Source organism: Phalacrocorax aristotelis, chromosome 3, assembly GCF_949628215.1.
Source record: "Phalacrocorax aristotelis chromosome 3, bGulAri2.1, whole genome shotgun sequence".
Classification (NCBI taxonomy): domain Eukaryota; kingdom Metazoa; phylum Chordata; class Aves; order Suliformes; family Phalacrocoracidae; genus Phalacrocorax; species Phalacrocorax aristotelis.
In genome coordinates this window covers 86,802,340-86,821,757 of record NC_134278.1, presented here as the reverse complement: position 1 = coordinate 86,821,757, position 19,418 = coordinate 86,802,340, and the positions used below count along the sequence as shown (strand labels likewise).

Below are 19,418 nucleotides of genomic sequence, written 5' to 3'. Positions count from 1 at the left end.
TATTGGCCGGTTCTTTCCCTTCCGAGGGGGAGTCACTTCTCCTGCTCGCCCTCCCCTTCAGCTTTGCCCTGCTTCAGTGCGCAGGCGCCGCCCGCCCGCAGCTTCCGCGCCTGCGCGCTGGCCACCCTTGCGACGGGAGGCCCTCGAACGGCAGTGGGGATGGAGGACGGCCTGAGGCTGGGCCCGCGCATTTGCGAGGGGGACTGTGCTGTCCTTAAGCGGGACGACGTCTTCAAAGCGGTACCCGTGCTACGGCGGAGGTGAGGGGCCGGCCTGGGGCTTTCGATCCCGCTTGTCGTCTCCCCTCTCGGCCGATGTTTGCGCCTTCCCCTCCCCCACCCACCCGTGAGGCGATTCCAACGATCGTCGCGCGGCCCCGCCTGAGGGTAGGGGGGTCCCGGTGCGGCCGATGTGACCCACAGCCTTCCTGCTGTGACAGAAATAATGGCCTCGCTAGGCCGATGTGGTAGGCAGCGTGAAAGATCTTAATGCTGCCTCAGTTCCTGTGACGGAAAAAACTGGGAAAATCTCCTGGCTGCGTTTGTTGTAAGAATTTGGAAGGTGTTTAATATGGTTTTATGTTGTCATTGTCAAACTGGTGCTGATTGAATAGGAGAAAAGGAGCAGCAGCCTGAGAAGCATATCTTCATCCTGTTTATCTCGGTGTGGCATGTAATTTCTGCAGGATGCATCATTGCCTTGTTAATAACAAGGGCTGGCTTCAGTGCTCTTATCGGTGTTAGACCATAGGAAGATGCTAGCTGTCAGTTCTGGATAGTTACTGCTTTGGAGAGGGTGCTATGAAGGATCTCCTATTTCTTTTTCCTAGGCTAACTGGCATATCAAGAAGTGCCTGCACCCCAGCAGGAAATACTATAATCAGCGGACACAGCCTGGGCTCTTCCCATTGCAGCAGACAATTTTATAGACCTATGTGTAGAAGTCAGTTTTGGGTAATGTGGCTAGACATCTGATGCAGTAGCACGCAGATTTAAAGGTACTATGCTTGAATGAGACTGGTTTAAAACTGGCATAGCTCAGACCTAGGAATCTGGGAGTAGTGGTTATTGACAGGCTTAATGTTAACAGTAGAATCTGGCACCAAAATCAGGTAGCTACTCTGTTAGCCTGCAGAGCACTGCCAAGATTTGTTCATTAGGTCCCTCTTCAGTTTTTGTTTAAAACCCCTTTCATAAAAGAAAGGATAAGAGCATCTAAGAGTAAATATTGCCACAGGAAATTAAATAACTTTTGCATTAACTTTCCTTGGACACTCCAAGAATAGCTATGACAATAGCTGTGGTTGGATATTCCGTTTAGAATGGTCTTCAAAATGAAATTTGAGCACATGCACATTTTTTTATCTATCTAAATTCTTTTCAGTCATTTCAAGCCTTATCATTTATTAGTCTTTTAAAATCTGGGTTGGCAGGGATTAATAAATGAGCAAGTATAATATTATTAACTTTTTTACTAAGAGGATTTGGTAATATCTCTGAGAGAAATTTTTTTTATTATGCTTTAGTTAAATTCTGGATTGTATTTTGGGATTCGGGTAATATATTTACAGTATATGCATGAATTGCATACTTCAACCAGTAGGAAACTGGGAATAACTCAACCTTTTTGTTTAGCTTCAGAACTAGTGATGAGTGTAATCAGGATAAGAACTCATATTGGTAAGTTTGATTTAAATGTGAGTGTGGCATAGACACTGGTACCTGTTTCATTTTACAAGATCAGTATTTTTCTGGTCAGCAAGGAAACCTTTGTAGGCCAGCCTGAAAGTTAAACACTTTGTGGGTCCTTTGTGTGAAGAAGGAAAAATGCAAACCTCCCTTAGTGCAATCAAATTGAAAGGGGTAATAAAATCCCTTTTTTGCCCCCCATATTAAACATTTCTAGGATTACGTGACACGCTCTGCTGTTTGTTTTCTTCATAGTTCTTTGGCAAATGTTATTTCAAAGGAGCTCTGCAAAAGACAAATTCATGCTCAACATTTTGCACTAATCTGCATGACCCAGCCTGGATTTAATATACTTTAGATAAATGTAATTCTTTGCCTTGTTTCTGACTTTCAAAAATGATACTATATAATTCAAGTGCTATATTCTTGTTTTATCTGCCATTTTAGAATTCTTTTGAATGGGAAAAAAAAAGATTTCTTACTGTATACTCAGTTTAAGTTCTTTGTTCTTTTCCTAACCAGTTTCATTTTAATGTGGCTTTGTGGTTAATAGTAGTTAGTATTTCACTTCTTATGCTTGTCCTGGTTTTCTTCAAGGATATAGATAAAAATGGCATACATGAAGCTATAGTTTACTTTCAACTATTGTGGGCTTCAGACATAGTAAAAATAATGCTTTTAATATCATTAACTCCTTTATTATTTCAGAAAAATTATTTTTGAGAAGCAGTGGTTCTATCTGGATAATGCCATTGGACATAGTTATGGAACTACATTTGAAGTAACCAGTGGTGGAAACCTCCAGCCAAAGCAAGAGGTGGAAGGCACTACCACAGGTATTACAGAGGATTGACTGGTGTTCAGAAAATTGAGTTCTAGTTAATTTGTTTCTTTGGTGATACCAAAGGTGATGAAAAAGCTTTCTATTAATCATTTGTTAACTTAAAGTTATTTATCTTCGTTCTGTTGTAAAAGTGCATGGTTTTGTCTTGATCTGCTGTTTCACTAGTCCTGTAACAAATCACCTTTTTAATATGGGAGAAAATTTGAACGTTAGTTGGTGAATATATATATACTGAAGTATATTTTACATGCTACATTTTATTGATTGCTTAGGCAATACTTTTCAAGGCTGTGAAGTATGTGGGTTTAATCCTGAGTAGTCTGCTTTCTGTGAAACTAAAATCATGTGTTCATCCAACTTAAAGATACTTAGAGCTAGATTTTACAAGTTTATATCCTTTTCCTTTAGAAACAAAAGAAGCAGGTACAGATAATCGTAACATAGTTGACGATGGAAAGTCTCAGAAACTGACTCATGATGACATAAAGGCTTTGAAGGACAAAGGTATTAAAGGACAGGTAAAAATAAAGTTTTGGTGTCGTTTCTGTGCTACCTTGATGGTTATATTTTAGTTTATAAAATAGGCTATTCTTTTTATCAATGCATAGACTTCAGTGCTTTTTCTTTGTCCTTCTGCTCAAGTCATGTTTTTCCTAAAGATCTGTTTTCACAAAAATGCAAAGGCTAATTTTACAGAAAACTTCATGTAAGGTTGGCAACTTTGTCAACAGAGAGTAAAGTATGAATTTTTATGGCATCAGAAGTCATAACGGACAAAAGGAAATTTTAAAACTGTGAAGGAAATTCAGCTTGCATAATCACCTTTTAGTTTTGTTTCTTTATAAGAGTCAAAATGTTATTTCTATATTACAGACATATTAAAATAGTGCAATAGTTAAACTGCCAAAGGAGAAGGAAAGGATTATGAATAAACACCAAATTATTAACAAAGAACACTGTGTGACAAATGTACTGTCAGTGTGTCTTTAGCCAGTACCTACCAAAAACATGTGATGCCTGTGTTTTATCTGCACCTCAAAAGCTAAGAATATTCTCAAGAGATCAGTTCAGTTCTGTTAGAAAAAGGATTTGATTTTACCCCACACTTTGTCAGCAAGAAGTGAGGCCATCTTAAATGTTAATAAACCATTGCAGCCAATTCTGTTCTGCACACGTTATCAGTCAAAATTCTCTCTCATCTTTGGTTTACCCTTTCTAATAAAAATAAGAAATTGCTCATGCTTACATCAAATTCCTCTCCTGTTTGCATCTTGCTGTTTGCTGCTGCTTGTCAGAGCAGCTGTTTTGCTTTTGCCTGCTTAATAATGAATGGGTCTAAGGAGTTTAGGATTGTATTTCTTCTGTTTACATGGTTGTGCTGCTCATGGTGTTACCTCTTTGAGAAGAATGTACTACTAATCAGTGTGATAGCTTTGATGTTTTCCATTCATTCTCATTATCTGTGGCAGAAGATCACACTCACTTTTCTGTATGTCCTTAGCATGTCTGTACCATACATCTACCATACCATTATTTTAGGTTATTAAAATATCCTACTTAGTTAACTCTGGCTTCTGGACTGTAGCTAAAATATTCATTTTAGACTGTGTTGTGTTAGCAGTAATAGATATTATTCTTCCATAAATGTCTGGTAAAATTTGAACTCATGTTTGTGAATGGCATGTCTTTGTGATGCAGGCACACTTTAGAGATGATTGAAATAAAGCAACCACAGTGTTAATGGGGTTTGATTTCCCATCACTTCCCAAGTCCTTCCCGGGTGCCAAGGGATAGATATTAGGATGCAGACTTCAAGTGGCATGTATTCCCAGGGCACTGCATAGTGCTGCAGCTTTCCTTTGGCTTGTTTTGCTCAGCCTTTGCTGTAAATTTTACTGGGCCGGGGTGGGGAAAAGCCACCAAAACCCCAAATAACCCAAACACTGCATTTAACCTTTTCCAAGAATAAGGCAAAAAAAGAAAGAGATGCTGTTTCATGCCGTTAATAGTACATTTTAAGTGCTTGAAGGGCTCTAAGAAATAAAGGCTTGAAAAATAGCGATAGAATGTGAGAAGTACTTCCACCGCTATGTTTTGGAGCAACTTCTTAAAGTTCAGTGGGAGAGGCCGTGTCCACACTGAAAATAATCCTTTTGTTATTCCCTACCACCACCCTCTCCAAACTCTGGTGAGGCCAGGTTACACTATTGCTCTTCCTACATGTGTAATACTTAGGATTTTAGCAGTTAAACTGCTTTGATCACACAACCGAAATAGCACTCTAGCATTTGTTCTTGTACTGCAGGCATGGGGACAAACCCTGAGCAATGGAAGCTTTTTTTTCTGTTGGAGGTCTTAATGATCCCTCCATTGGCAAAGGGAGGAGATCAGAACAAGGAGACCAGGAAACAAAACCTGCAGTTCTGGGGAAACCTGAGAACTGGAGAAGGAAGAAGTCAGGGGAGTCTTGTATAGGAAACAGTAAATGCTAAGGAGTTTGACATTGTGCAAGGAGCTGGTACAGCAGTCTTAGCACCATTTGGGGGGCAGAAGAAATTAAGTGGGGTAAATAGCCAGAGTGTAGGGGAAGAATGAGCACAGGATGGGAGAAGAGAGACCCTCAGAGATAGAGGCGCTAAAGTCAGACAAGATACCTGAAGAGAGAGTTGGATTAAAGAAAATGTTACATATGACATCAGGTTCCTTGGTTTGTTTTGTTTTTGTAAAATATTTTTGCCCATACAACTTCACACAGGACTTAAAGTACTGTCATGCAAACCAGTTGCTATGGGGAATGTTAGACTGACAGAATATATGTCAATTGTGCTGTAATAACTGACAATAAACATAACTCTGCCTCATTCTAAACAAATTAAATTAATTTAAAAACAGCTAATCACTTAGAGAAAGCAGGGTAGTCTCATTGACATTTGGCATAGGATAAGAATATGGAGGTGCTGAGGCTTCACAGTAAGAGCTGAAGTAATGACTTGCTGATGCTGCTGGAAGGAGCAATCCTGCTTTTTCTTCCTTTCTGGCCATACACATCTGCCCTCTCTCATGATTTAGTTCTGGCACCTACCAGACTCTTTCACCACAAAATATCCTGTTTCCTGGGTAAGCATCTTGAGTTTTAATGTTTTTATGCTGGCATTATGTAGCTAAAGAACACCTTGAGGTAGAAGTATATGATTAAATTCCTCACATAATCAGGATAGTGCCTCAGTTGTCACGTTGATTAGTAGAAAGGCACTTTACCATTAATGTCAGTAGAAGTTCATGGTATACATGCCTCTACTGGAAGGAAATTTTTTCAGTGTTTGTTTAAAAAAATATTATATATTAAATGAATGAGAAATCAATACCAGCTATAATGAAAATAAATTGTCTCTTCCAAGGAAATAGTTCAACAGTTAATAGAGAACAGTACAACATTCCGAGACAAAACAGAATTTGCTCAAGATAAGTACATAAAGAAGAAGAAAAAAAAGTAAGTGAATTTTAAAATCTGGAACATACTTAGTAGTTCTCTAATTTGTTGAGCTTGAAATAAGACTATTACTATGTGTTTCTTACAGATATGAGGCAGTTATTACAATTGTGAAACCATCGACTCGCATTCTTTCAACAATGTATTATGCAAGGGAACCTGGAAAAATTAAGTAAGTTTTAATTTTCTTTTTTCACGTTATAACAGAGATATTTTAATACTTTTCAAAATACCTGTAATATACCAATATACTAATTTCTTCCTTGATTCTACTACTTTGATTTTGATCCTGGATTGCAGGTAGTGTGCTACTGTGAGATGGATGAAAATCACTGAGGATTCATTACTGGATTAGGAAGTGCATTCAAACACCATTTGTTCTTTGCAAAACTGACAGAACAACAAAAAATTGAAAAGAAGTTTAAAAAGTATTTTGTTTGACTGGCACAGCATGAGATGTGCACCCTACTACTTATCCTACTTTTGCTATTTTCTTTGTAAACCTGAACACCCATTCCCTGATAATTTCTTGCTGGCTCTGGTTCTAGTACTTCTTTATTCTCAGATGGTTAGTTATAAGTTTCTGCATGGTGACTCTGAAGGCCACGAGTGCTATTCCTGAAAATCTGCCTGTAATCCAACTTTTTTTTTTTGACAGTCTCCTGAGCTAATACACAGTATTTCTAACTGCAAGAAAACTAATTTGGTATTTCTTAAAACCCTCTGTCCTCTAGCCACTTGCGATATGACACCCTAGCTCAGATGTTGACTTTAGGAAACATCCGTGCTGGCAACAAGATGATTGTAGTGGAAACATGTGCAGGCCTTGTGCTGGGTGCAGTGATGGAGCGAATGGGAGGCAAGTAACGTGGCAGCTTTAGTAATGTACAGACTGAGAGCTTACTTGAAACTTAAGAAATAGGCATCTCTGTGATGCTTTTAGAAGGCAGTACTTCAAAATACTTTATCAGTTTTTAAAATCTACATTTTCTGTCTCCAGTATTCAAAGAGATACTTGTTTTTCCATTGGAGAAAGTTGTATTTTGCATATTTCAGTTGGATTTATTTTTCACTGTTTAAAAAAATATGAAATGTAAAGTTGATATTGCTGTATGTAGATCTGTTTTAGTTTCTGTCTTACCATAATGACATTGTGTTCAGAAAAGGCTGTAAGGAGCTTGTATGCAGATTCTTCCCAGGCACCTGGGAAGCCCAGGAAGGTGAACGGCAGGAAACAGGAATAGTAACACTGGAATTCAGACAGCACACAGCACTTGAAATGTTGTCATTCCTCTTGTTCACCACACCAGAGATTGAATGTCTGCAAAATGTGTATTTTAAAAGTAATATATGACATTTTCTTGAGTGTATTCCAGGAGAAGTTTGACTTGCTTTTTTATTTCTCAAACTCAGTTAATTAATTCTGTCGTAAATCATTCAAAGACGCTAAACAAAGATTGCAATTATATTCCAGAAGCCTGGAAGGGTTGGAAGTGTGATGTAATGTTCTGCACCGAGGTGTGCACTCTGTTGGCAGAGAGGCACACAGGGAGTTGTTCTATACATTGTTTTTGTTTCAGCAAGTTTTGGCCATAGGGATACTTTCTGAAATAAATAAGATGCAATTTCAATATAATTATTGAAAAGTTCTTTTTAGTATCTTTAAACATCTGGCATCTCTTCCTTTAAGGTCTGGTTGTTGAGGAAATTCTTTGCTGTTTAAATTAGCTTTTATTTTTTATCAAAACCACTCCACGGTTATAAGTAACAAATACTATAGAAAATTTGTCCTTTTAATTCTTAATTAAATTAGCTTTTCTAATAATTTCTCACTGCTTATATGTTTGATGCTAATCCTAAATACGTGTTTAATACATGCATAATCTTTTAATTACCTTGTCCTTTTGAGTTGCAGTAACTGTTGACCTTCCAGTAGAGGTTTTCTACCTTGAGGCATTTAACAGGCTACCTTCAGCAGCCTGTTAGATTAAGAGCAGGCAATTTACTTACCTATTCTTAAATGAATGCATCATTTAAACGCTTCAGAAATTTAGAAAATTAAGCAGTTCAAGAAATTCTGGCTTTCCAATGTGGTTTTGATCCTTTTGATCTCATAGGCTATGGATCCATTATTCAGATGTATCCAGGAGGGGGACCTGTTAGAGCTGCTACCAGTTGTTTTGGATTTCCCAAACTTTTTTTCAATACTCTTCATGAATTTCCTCTCAGCAAAGTGGGTAGTCTCCTCTCTGGGACATTTTCTACAGAGACTCTGCCATCAGAACCTGAAGATAACACACTAGTGGAAGGAGAAAGTGATGGATTGACTGATGAGAAGCAGGCTTCCCTACAGGAAATAGAAGAGTCTACGACTGAAGCAGCTATGGAGATCAACCAAACAGAAGAGCAAGAAACAGTGGACATTAGTGCTGAAGTTATAGAATTTAGAGAGAGTAAAGAAAAAGAAAATAAAGAAAATGTAAGAATATTTATTGTGGCTATTAAAGTTTTACAATGTCTATATACTTAAAATTCTGCCATCTGAATCAGGCATGCTGAAATACAGCTTATTCAGGTGTTGAAATGGAACTTAGGAAGTTGTTTTTTGTTTTAACATTAAGACATCTAAGATGCAAAAAATGAAAATTCAGTCCATGCAATGGTGATCCGATGTGTAATTACCAGTTAAAGCGCAAACTATTTGTTTTGTTGTTCAAAGGTTCGGGAAAAGCAAAGAAAACAGTGGGAGAGAAGGAAAAAGCTAATAGAAACTGCTGCTTTGTTGAGAGAGAAGAATGCAGATGGGTGAGTTTGTAGTCAGAAAGGTCTTCTTTTTGAAAATACATCTGCAGAACATAATTTTCTTTCAAACAAATAAAAGCTTTGTTTTAATAGTACCCTAATTTTTCTCTCAATATTTAAAAGCAAGCAGTCAGCCCAGGTGTGTCTTGGGTCTTATTTGGTTCCTACCTGGTTGAGACTTTTGTTATTTAAATGATTTCAAATTTCATGGTCTAAAAGTCATAGTTTCCTGACTAGCCATGAATAAACATTGAAAAAAAAAATCAATCCAAAGAGAAACAGAATCCAGGTAGAATGTAATAAAAAATGACTGCTGATAAAAAAATCACAGGATTCTAATTGGCAAAGCAGAACCCAAGGTTTTAAGTTTAAATAAATCGGAAACAAGTTTGTTGTTTTAGGGTTTGGTCGATTGGTTTGCTTTTAGAAACTCACTTCTTTTTTTACACAGGGAAAACCACATAACTTCATTTTACCTGCTTTAGCCAGGATCGATTGTTCCCAAGGAACAATTTAGCACGAAGATTTAGTATCAGAGGTTTAAAACAAGTACAATAAACATATTCCTAGAAATTCAGCCCCACAATAGTGTAAGAACACTTGGTGGTTGTGACTTTTTCATAATGTTCTTAGCAAATGCTGAAGTGATTTGAGTTAATCAAGTAACACTGATTGAGTTAATTTAGTAACATTCATATTCATTTTTTCCTCATAACAATATTAGCTCACTGGGGATAAAGCTGTTCTGACTGGATAGATTTTAATACACATTTCTTGGCTATGTTTAAACGTTGTGTATAATTTCTGGTTTTACTTTCATTAACTGTTTTATCTTGTGCTCATTCACATTTTAGTCTATCTCATCTAGCATACTGAAGTGGTAGAAATAGCTTTTTCTGTAAAGATGCAGAGACTGGTCATTCCATGTTCTCTGAAGCAATAAATTGGTACAGGAGGTCTGTAAGAAGTACTGCGCATCTTTTCGGCAGCAGCAGCACCGCTGGTGATGCCTGTGAATGACCATTAAGCTGCATAAACAGCAGTAGTGTTTTGTTACGGTTTTACTGCTGTCTCCTGCACCCATCATTATAATTAATGTATGTGCATGGTCTGGCAAATTGAAAATTAATATTTGGCTTGATTTGAGCCTTCCTGTGGTGTAAAATAATATATTCAGTTGTTGATTAAGTTTGAGTTCAAGGAAGCCTATCTAGTATTTCATTTGTTTTCAATCACTTATCTACTTCTTTTGTCCTTTGTAATGCATGAAAGCTATAACAAATTATATACTTGAAGGGATGAGCGATTTCTCTCTTTAGGAACTCTTCAGCATAATGGGGGGTAAGAGAAGTTTACAGCTGCCTGAGGGCACTGTCCCAGATGACTCAGTCAGGGTCACCTTTCTTTAGTCATCTGCCTTTTGTAACCCACCATTTGTTTATATGAAGAACCACAGGGAACATGTACTGTTAAGCCAGGAAAAATTGGCATGGAATAAGGAAATGCTCCGAATTAACGACTTGGCATGTGAGTAGAAGCAGGCAGGGAAGTTAGGATTTTTTCTTGCTTTGCAAGAGAGAAAGGAGGAAAAGACAGGTGAAAGCTGTCTCCCCACAATTGGAGGTGGGGAGAAAGATTAGGACTTACTGTCAGAGGAAAGAAAAACTGGCTGTTAGGTAAAGATGGGCACCAACTTTAGGAGAATTACTTCTTGAGGTCCTGAATTTTACAATATTTACTACTTAATGTAGAAGATACCATTTTAATAAGATTTGTGTCTTCTGTGCTGTTACATGGTAAAACAGTCCTGCTAGACCTATTTGTTGAGTTCCCTTTATGACAGCTGAAGTCTGTCATAGGTCTTTGAGGGGGGGGGGAAAGGAAGACATTCATTAGGGGTTTGGTATTCTTTCTGTCTTTTTTAAGATAGGCTATTAATTTTTTCTGATACAATGAAAGCAGAAATTGATTTATAGACACTCCATTTGTTCAGAATTAGACCCTCTCTCTACTCTTCCCTGCTCTTCCTCTACCTCCTTCCCCGTTCTTGCCCATTACATGAATTTTGTGATTGGCCAGACTACCTGCTGGCAGCAATATGTGCTGCCATACGAGAGAACAGAATTTGATTTTTTTCAGAATCTCTCTCATCTCTCACTGACCTTCCTGTTGTCTGGCAGAGCTCCTGGCAGCATCGGTGCAGCACTCCAAACCTTCTGAGGCAGAGTCTTGAGTCTTTTTTTCTTTATGGTCCATTTGGTTAATTACTAAGCACAAGTTTTTTGAAGTTTGGAATTAGGGTTAAATCTGTAGCCTGCAAGGCCATGGCCAGCAGAGAACCGAAATGGAAATAACTGTAAAAGAACTGTCTCACCTTTTCATCTCCGTGCGTTTAGAAAATTGAACATCAATTTTTACCTCCCTTTTGCTAGGTAAGTTTGATATCTCCAGTGCTGTACATTCCCCTGGAGAACAAATGTTAATTAATTGATGGACCTTTTCATACAGTAACTGTATGCTAGAGAAGTAGTTTAATTAGCCCATTCTTTCTGCACAAATGCAACTTAATAACTCATTGAATCTTAGCTATTTCTTGCAGTATAGATTAGCAGTAATTTCTTTTTATAAAGACTCTAGATACCTTTAGAGAATCTTAGAGCATCTGTAAATATGAGTTATAATGCAATATTAAAATGAGGATGAAGAACAAAATATGAAGCCTTTAAGTTGGCAAGAATATAATTTCTGTTTTAAAAGATTTTTAGTCGTGCCTGTTAAGGGATTTTTTTCTAAGTAATAACTTTTTAATATAAAACTTAGCCAGTCTAAAGAATCATGGCTGAGGTTACATTCTAAGCAACAATTAGCAGTCACAAAATTTAAGTTATATTTGGACAGTGGTCTCAGGGTAGAGAAAGCATTGCATGCAAATTTTTGGGTCATAAGAATTACTGTGGAGCTCAACACACCTGAAATGAGTGCTTCTGCAATGTGCTTAATATTGTGCATATTATTATATATTAATATAATTATTATATATTAATATAATATTAATTATTATTTTTAATTAATTATTTTTAATTAATTATTTTATTTAATTTAATTATTTTATTAATTATTTTTAATTAATTAATATTAATATAATTATTATATATTAATATATGCACTTTTGGGAACAAGTGTTTTATCCCCTTAATTATGCAAGTAGGAAACTGTGATTTGTTTTTATACGTGTGGAGTTGCTAGAGCCATGAAAACAGGCTGATTGGCAACATTTAAGCTATAATTGATTGCTGTCCTAAGTAGGAGAAAATGTCACTTGATGAATAGGTTTTAGAAGCAGAAGACTAATGCACATGAAGTTTCTTTCACAGCTTAATTGTAGCCAGCAAGTTTCATCCCACTCCGTTATTACTTTCTTTACTGGAATTTGTTGCTCCTTCAAGGCCTTTTGTTGTCTACTGCCAGTATAAAGAGGTAAATCAAGTATTGTATTTTAGCTGTTACAGTTCAAGTTTGAAACTATTCTGCTCTATAACCTGCTATTTGGTTTTTTTTTAAGCCATTATTAGAATGTTACACAAAGCTGAGAGAAAGAGGCGGTGTTATTAACCTAAAGCTGTCTGAAACCTGGCTACGAAACTACCAGGTAAAGATTACAGTAAGTGGTTGTTAAAACGGCATGAATACCGGGGAGCAAAACACTCTCTGAAAATAGGTGGGTTTGGGACTGACTGAAACTATGCTTATGCATTTCTTTTACCTGAGAGCAGTGGGAAAATATTCTGAAGAGTTTTAATGCTGCATTGCAACAATTTCAAAAGGAAATGCTTTATTTTCTTCTTATTCCAGAGCATTTCATTTAGAAATTTGCTGAAATATTTTGTAGCACGCTGAGCGATTTAGTAGTTGTGCTGCTTTAGTGGCTAGCCTAAAGTGAGGGACAGTCTAATGTCGTATAAGAGAGATGTAGCAAAATACTACAAATGTTTATTCAGTTCAAGTTGGTTTGATAGCTGGAAAAAAAATTTGTAATGGTAAGAATGGTGGTGACTTACAAAGTTAGTGTCGTCAAACAAGACAGTTCCTGGAACTAAAGTAAGAAGAAGGGAACTGAACAATGAAAAGGAGAGGGGGAAACATTGCCACGGTGAAAAAACATCAGTTCGACTACCTTTGTTTGAAAAGATGTTGGCAAATATGGAGTACCCTCTCAGCAATGAAGAAGCAGAAGCATGTCTGATCTCTAAGCAGCTCACCACCTCTGAAGAGGTACTTGCGTTTTACTGACTTCTTCCTTTCCCATAGGCTTCTGGAGTCCATAAGGAATTTTTATTGAGGGATTATTTAATTAAAGTGTGGCCATGACTACTGACTATTGATCAGGCATACAAATTGGGAATGATTATGATATTGATATATGAAGATGTTCATACAAGTTAGGCTTGGCAAGGGTTCCTGTGTCCAGGTGCACTTCAGGACAATACTGCACCATGTCCTGGACACACCTGAATCAGCTTAGACCTGTGATGGCAGTCAAGGCAAGGAGGAAGCAGAACTGAAGAAAAAAGCATTTACAGAGAAGTATAATGTCGCTGAAAGCAATGGTTCATTGCTATGTCTTATCGTCAGAGTAGCTATGTACAGATTATAGTGACAGAACTGGAAATTACTGCATAACTTAATGCTGTTTTGTTAGACCAGCTGTGGTTTCTTGCAAAGTACACCAGTTCCGAACACATTAATGAAACTTGTCATGTATCCCAAACCTTGACTTTATTGTTTTGCTGAAAATGCCATGAAGAAGCAACCAGTAAGGCAGTAGCCTGGATTCTTATGTATTTCTATAACTGGTTTCTGGTATGCAGATACTTTGCCCTTTAATGATAAATACGCTTTCCAAATGGCTGTTTGTTGTGGTGCCTGGAATAAAAAGATTACATCTTATACTGTAAACTTAATTTGATGTGCGCATATAGAGTGAGTTTTTACAGATGCTTGGGTTTTTTTGTTTGCTTTGGGTTTTGTTTTTTTAAAGGTCTTACCAGATCGAAGTCATCCAAAACTGACAATGAGCGGAGGTGGAGGGTACCTTCTATCTGGTATCACTGTCATCTTGGATAAGGGCGCATCTGATTCCAGTAATTTGGAAGCACTGAAGATGGAAGAGCCATCATCTAAAAGATGCAGAGTTCAAGACCTTCATTATTAACATTTGAAGATTGATTTGATTTTCATATCTCAGGAGTACTACTGTTATTTTACTAACAAGTATGCTTTCTGTGCTCTTGACAGCACAGAAGTTGTACCTGTCATACACCTGTCAGCAAAATATATACCTGTCAGAGCTACACAGGTAGGGAGGATTGTCACATTCTTCACCAGTTTACATGATCAGAATGAGAAGAAAAGCCCTTAGAAGCAAACATCCCACTGAAAACATACTAACTTCAAAAAGAAGAGAAGATCAAGAGAAGATTAAGCATCAGTGAAGGCGTTCTGTCAGTTTGTTGCCAAAAGTGGATTATGATGAAGTAGTTTTTTAAAAGGTTTGAGTCCAAATGAACACATCTAACATAGCTTCCCATTTTCCCAGAACAGCATCAGGGTAAAACGTTCTACATAATGAGCTGCTCCCCCTTTGGACACAAAATCCAGCTGTGTTCAGTAATTTAAGGAAGTAGAACAAAGAGCAAAAATCATACACTTCTCTTTCCAAAGGAGCAATAAAAAGAGAATACCAGAACTTCACGCCATAACCCCATGTTTTCCTGAAATAGACATGTATGTTTGTAAATTAAAATAGCAAATATTTAAACAAAATGTCTCTGTGAGCATTGCCTGCCATTTTCCTGAGAGTTGTTATATGTTTTTAAGATACGGCTATTTTGAAAATCGCTATATGTATATATATTTATTCTACTGTTTTATGATGTGTAGCTTTCTTACTATTTTTCTTTCAACTTTGCATTTGTCATTTCAATTAAACTGCAGGATGTTTTTCCTAATGAGGTTCATTTCCTTGTTCTTCTCCCTCTTTTTGGAAATAAAAAGGTCCAGCAGAGGCTTTGGGAGGAGAACGCACTTGGTGGCTGCACCCCATTGAACCCCCAGTGGGGAGCTTTAGGCCCATATGGACCTCATAGAGCCAGCAGGACTTGGCTTCCATTCTTGAACTTAGTTGTCAGGGGCAATCTGGAGCTTTGGGATCACGTGATCAGACTTCATAACGCTGTAGAATTCTGTGTATTCGTAAGAGTAATGTTCTTTTAGGACACTTGGCTCAAAACAAAACAGGTTATAGTTTGTGTAAAGAAGCCATTAAAGATTTCTCTTAGGTGAAACAGGTACAGTAGATCTTCAGCTTTTTGTCCACCTCTGTCCTGTTTTTTGTAAACTTCCCATCTTTTTTTTTTCATGTTTTTATGGAAAGCTTTTCTCTTCCACCTTGTGTGAAGAACCCATAAACGGAGAGATGGATTTCACCATATCCTCTGTGTTACACCAACCATGTGGATCTGGAAAATGCTTTGCCCCCCACCTTTCTGTACAGTGTGTCAGGGTGGGGAGGAAAGAGAATTTTCCTCTATGGTATGTCCATGTGTGCATACTGAAGGTAAACTGGGACTTCGAGAGCAGCCGACACCTAGAACATGACGAAATCCTGAGACAGCCTAGCTTAGAGCAATGGATAGGAGCCTGGAAGCTAGGGAAAAGCAAGAAAATTATGAAATTGGTATAAAACGAGGGCTACCAAGATAAGCAGGGGACTGGAACATCTCCCTTATGGGGAAGGCTGAGACACCTGAGTTTGTTCAGCCTAGAGAAGACTGAGGAGGGATCTCATCAATACCTATAAATATCTGAAGGGTGGGTGTCAAGAGGATGGGACTAGGCTCTTTTCAGCGGTGCCCAGCAACAGGACAAGGGGCAATGGGCACCAGCTGGAACACAGGAAGTTCCACCTGAATATGAGAAAAAAATTTACATGAGGGTGCCAGAGCAGTGGAACAGGCTGCCCAGGGAGGGTGTGGAGTCACCTCTGGAGACATTCAAAACCCACCTGGATGCAGTCCTGTGCCCCCGCTCTAGGTAGCAGGGGGCTTGGATGAGGTGATCTTTAGAGGTCCTTGCCAACCCCTACCATGTTGTGATTCTGTGAAAACAGGAGATTAATACAGAAAAATTATCGTCTACTTCAGTTTTCCTACCTCTAAAGCAGGCATAGGTACTTCCCTGCCACTTCCACTGAGCTGGTAGGTACACAGCTATCATAGCACTACAGAGGAGTAGAAACTTACACAGTAGAAGTTAGGCTAAGCAACCAATATATGTTTTAAGTCCTTCTTATGTAATGTGATCTAATAACCTCAAGGGAAAAGATCAGGTTTGTATAATAAAAAGAAGAAACAAGATTAGAAGATGTGAAAAATTAGGTCAAAATCTAACAGGCTTCATTTCACCAGCCTTAACGCTAAGACACTCCTCGGTACTGAATCCTGTCCCTCATTTTTAAAACACACCATAATGCTTGTAAACAGTGGAAGATGGTAAGAAACAAATCATGTAAAACATTTCAAACCATTGATGGTTCAAACTGATAAAACACATTCTATATGTCTATATGTAATAGTGGAAGAGCGCATCTTGATGTAATGTTCCTATCTGAACTGGAACACATGAGTAACTGAAACACTAAAGACTATAGGAAGAGAGAAGCATTGTTGAAATGCAAGTTACGATTGTCTGAAACCCCAGGGAGTTTCAAGTGAAAAATTAGGGAAAATAAGAACAAACGAGAAGAAAGAGTGCACCCTGTAAGACCTTAACACACGTTGAAAATAACTGATGTAATGAAAAGCACTTCCTAAGAAAAAAGGCAAAAGTAGGGGAAGGGAAGAGGAAGGCGAAACTGCCATACATGTATCTCCATAAAGCATAGCTCAGGAACCTGGCAATCGCTAGAGCCTCAAGGCAGAATGTGCAAGAACTGTCTTTGAAGGTGCAAAACATAACAAATCAGTATAATTTAATTTTGGTTTATGATGTGTCACTAAGGACTGGGGAAAGGTTGTGGCTGTTAAACCAGAGATGGGTTCCTTAAGGCAGGATTAACAGAGCACTGAGTTTTGCAGAAGCCACCTGTATGAAGAGGCAAGAGGCCTTGGTTCGGCTAGGCAGGCTGAAAAGCCCATTTCCACCAGGCAGGCTCATGTGCTGTGTGAAGGGCCATCTCTGGGATAGCGTGTTATGTTGCAACATGAGAGCTCATCAGGCCTAGCTCAGCTGTGGCTACAGGCAGTGCAGCTGCACTGGGGCTGCCTTCAGATGGTACTTTTAAAAAACTCTCCCACAGCTCAGAAAAGAGGAGTCACTTTGCAGTCTGGAAACAAGTGCATTGTGTATGTTGTCCTACGTTTCTGTCACCTGAAGTACTCATCCAGGCTTGAAATCTGCACAAGGGTGGCAAAGGAGATCTGGGTGCTGTTTAGACTTCAGAGGAACTACAGCCTTCCTCTAGTGTTTGGCAGTGTCAAAGCTCAACAGCCAACTGAAATTCTCAAACCTCAGCTTCTGTAACACACCATGGATGTTTGGCAGGGTCAGGGCCTGGTCTGATGAAGGTATCGCTGCACTTAGGGACTCAGGAGCTGTTTTTATTCCTAGCTTTAGTCACAGAGCAGAGCATACTACTGCCTTCACTATGCAAATTTGCTGAAAATAGGAGCAGATTAGAAGAAATAAGTAGTTACCAACCTTTCCATTCTTGTGCTTTATTAACACTATGCACATCAAATTTACCATTAACCAGGAGTGCATGAGCCAGAAGTGAGACAACACTTTTTTTCAGAAGCCAAAACCACTATTTCTGCTTCATTTGATTTCCTGTATGTATCTTACACATCAATACTTCTTTTAAATTGTACCACCTAGCTTCGATGCCAAAAGCAGGCAATTTGCCTTTAAATAATGCAGATGAATGTAAATTGTATTGGCCTTTTAAAAAAAGATCTCGTATTACCCATCAAAAGATCTGGAACAGGCAATGCAAATGTGTAGATTGAAATGGGACAAGAGCCATCAGAACAGCTACTCAGCTCTTGGTGCATGTGGCGGTCAGCCCCACAGAGCAATGGAAATGGAATGGAGAAAGACGACAGATAAAAAGGGCTGTCACAAAGCTCTTGGAATGATATTTGTTTTTAAAGTCTTTCAAGGGGCATAGTTTTAAGCAAAACATTGCTGGTTCATGAATGTATGGGTATAAGCTGAGCTTTAAAAAAAAATCATTGCTAAAAAGTTACATACTTGAACAATTTAGAAAGTTTTCTGTGCTACAACTAAAGCTATTTGCTTCTAGGTATTCACATACTCACAGACGCACTTTCTCTCATACTAGCTGGGGGAAAAACAGTACGGTGCTGCAACACTTACTGTACAGTATTGTAAATTTTAAAAAGGGAGAGCTTCAGAATTTCAAGACAGCTAACAAAGTACTTCTGCATCTGGGACAGTTTCTAACTTTCCTTACTTGCTGGAAAAGTCTGGTGAAACCATAGTCCCACTGAAGTCAAAATGCTGTCAGCTTCTTTGAGCCCGGATTCAAACATCATGTACCTTAACCTAACAAGCTGAAACTTTTGAATGGTCTTACCAAAATCCCCAAGCATAGGCATGCTTGCACAGCTGAAGGATCTCACTGAGCATTTTCAGTTCATATTGCCTTACAGTTAGACAGAGGCCATGTTTGTGTTTTAATGAGCAGGTGGATTAAATGCGTTAAGCTCGGATGATAGACACCCCACATTTACTGATAACATGACTCAGATGAGTTCATTGTATAGCTCCTCTCTGCTATGTGTGGTGTTATACAAGCCACCGAAGACACTGTCACAGCAGAAAGTCTGTAAAACTACACATTTGGCTAAGTTAAATTAAACTGAACCCCAAATACTTGGAGTAGTTTAAACTAATTATGGGATCATTTCTTTTACTGCTTCATAGTGTTGTTAAGATTACCACGTGGCTCCTTCCCCACACCACTCACTCATTCTCCAAAAGACATTGTAGAGTTCATTACACACAGGCCCTCCTACCCCCAGCTCGCTGGCTGCCGCAAAACTTGCCTTGTACAAGATCAACCCCACTCCAATGCACCGTACAAGCTCCGTAATGCTTCTCACCACCACCTGCTTGCCTGTGGTAGGCAGAAAGAATCTGTTAGCAAAGCACATTCAGTAGGTGATTGAATTCACGGGACTACTTAGTCTGCGTAAGTGGCAAAACCAATCTCCTACCTAATGCATCAATACTGAAGCACCATGTGTTTTCCAAATTAACCGGCATCCATTTGGTGTTGCAACCTCTTTGCTTCTTTCATGACTAGTTTTCCAGAACTAAATAATTCATAGAACGTTTCTGAGTTACTGGAGCAAATTAGTTGACATGGTTTCTTACCTCTCATGCTCTTGCCAACTGGCAAATAAAAGGCACAGATAGGCTCCCTGTAACTTTTAAAAAATATTGGTGAACCACAAGTCAACATTTTGTACATGATCTATCCATGTGATGCAGCTTACTTTGAAATAACCCA

General features: G+C 38.4%; 1 protein-coding gene across 4 annotated transcripts; it reads left to right on the top strand.

The window, feature by feature from the left end:
- Window positions 1-80: 80 nt before the first annotated feature.
- On the top strand, window positions 81-14,841 carry TRMT6 (tRNA methyltransferase 6 non-catalytic subunit). Of its 4 annotated transcripts, none has more exons than XM_075088327.1 (12): window positions 121-260; window positions 830-997; window positions 2,397-2,524; window positions 2,941-3,036; window positions 5,931-6,022; window positions 6,111-6,194; window positions 6,757-6,881; window positions 8,140-8,501; window positions 8,742-8,827; window positions 12,199-12,301; window positions 12,387-12,473; window positions 13,863-14,841. In XM_075088327.1, exons 6-12 carry the CDS (start codon window positions 6,163-6,165, stop codon window positions 14,034-14,036), a joined length of 969 nt encoding a protein of 322 aa, XP_074944428.1. In that variant the 5' UTR covers window positions 121-260; window positions 830-997; window positions 2,397-2,524; window positions 2,941-3,036; window positions 5,931-6,022; window positions 6,111-6,162; the 3' UTR covers window positions 14,037-14,841. The 4 variants fall into 4 exon arrangements, with proteins under 4 accessions (XP_074944424.1, XP_074944428.1, XP_074944425.1 ...); XM_075088324.1 differs by having other exon boundaries at window positions 2,941-3,050; XM_075088323.1 differs by lacking the exon at window positions 830-997 and having other exon boundaries at window positions 81-260; window positions 2,941-3,050.
- Window positions 14,842-19,418: the final 4,577 nt, after the last annotated feature.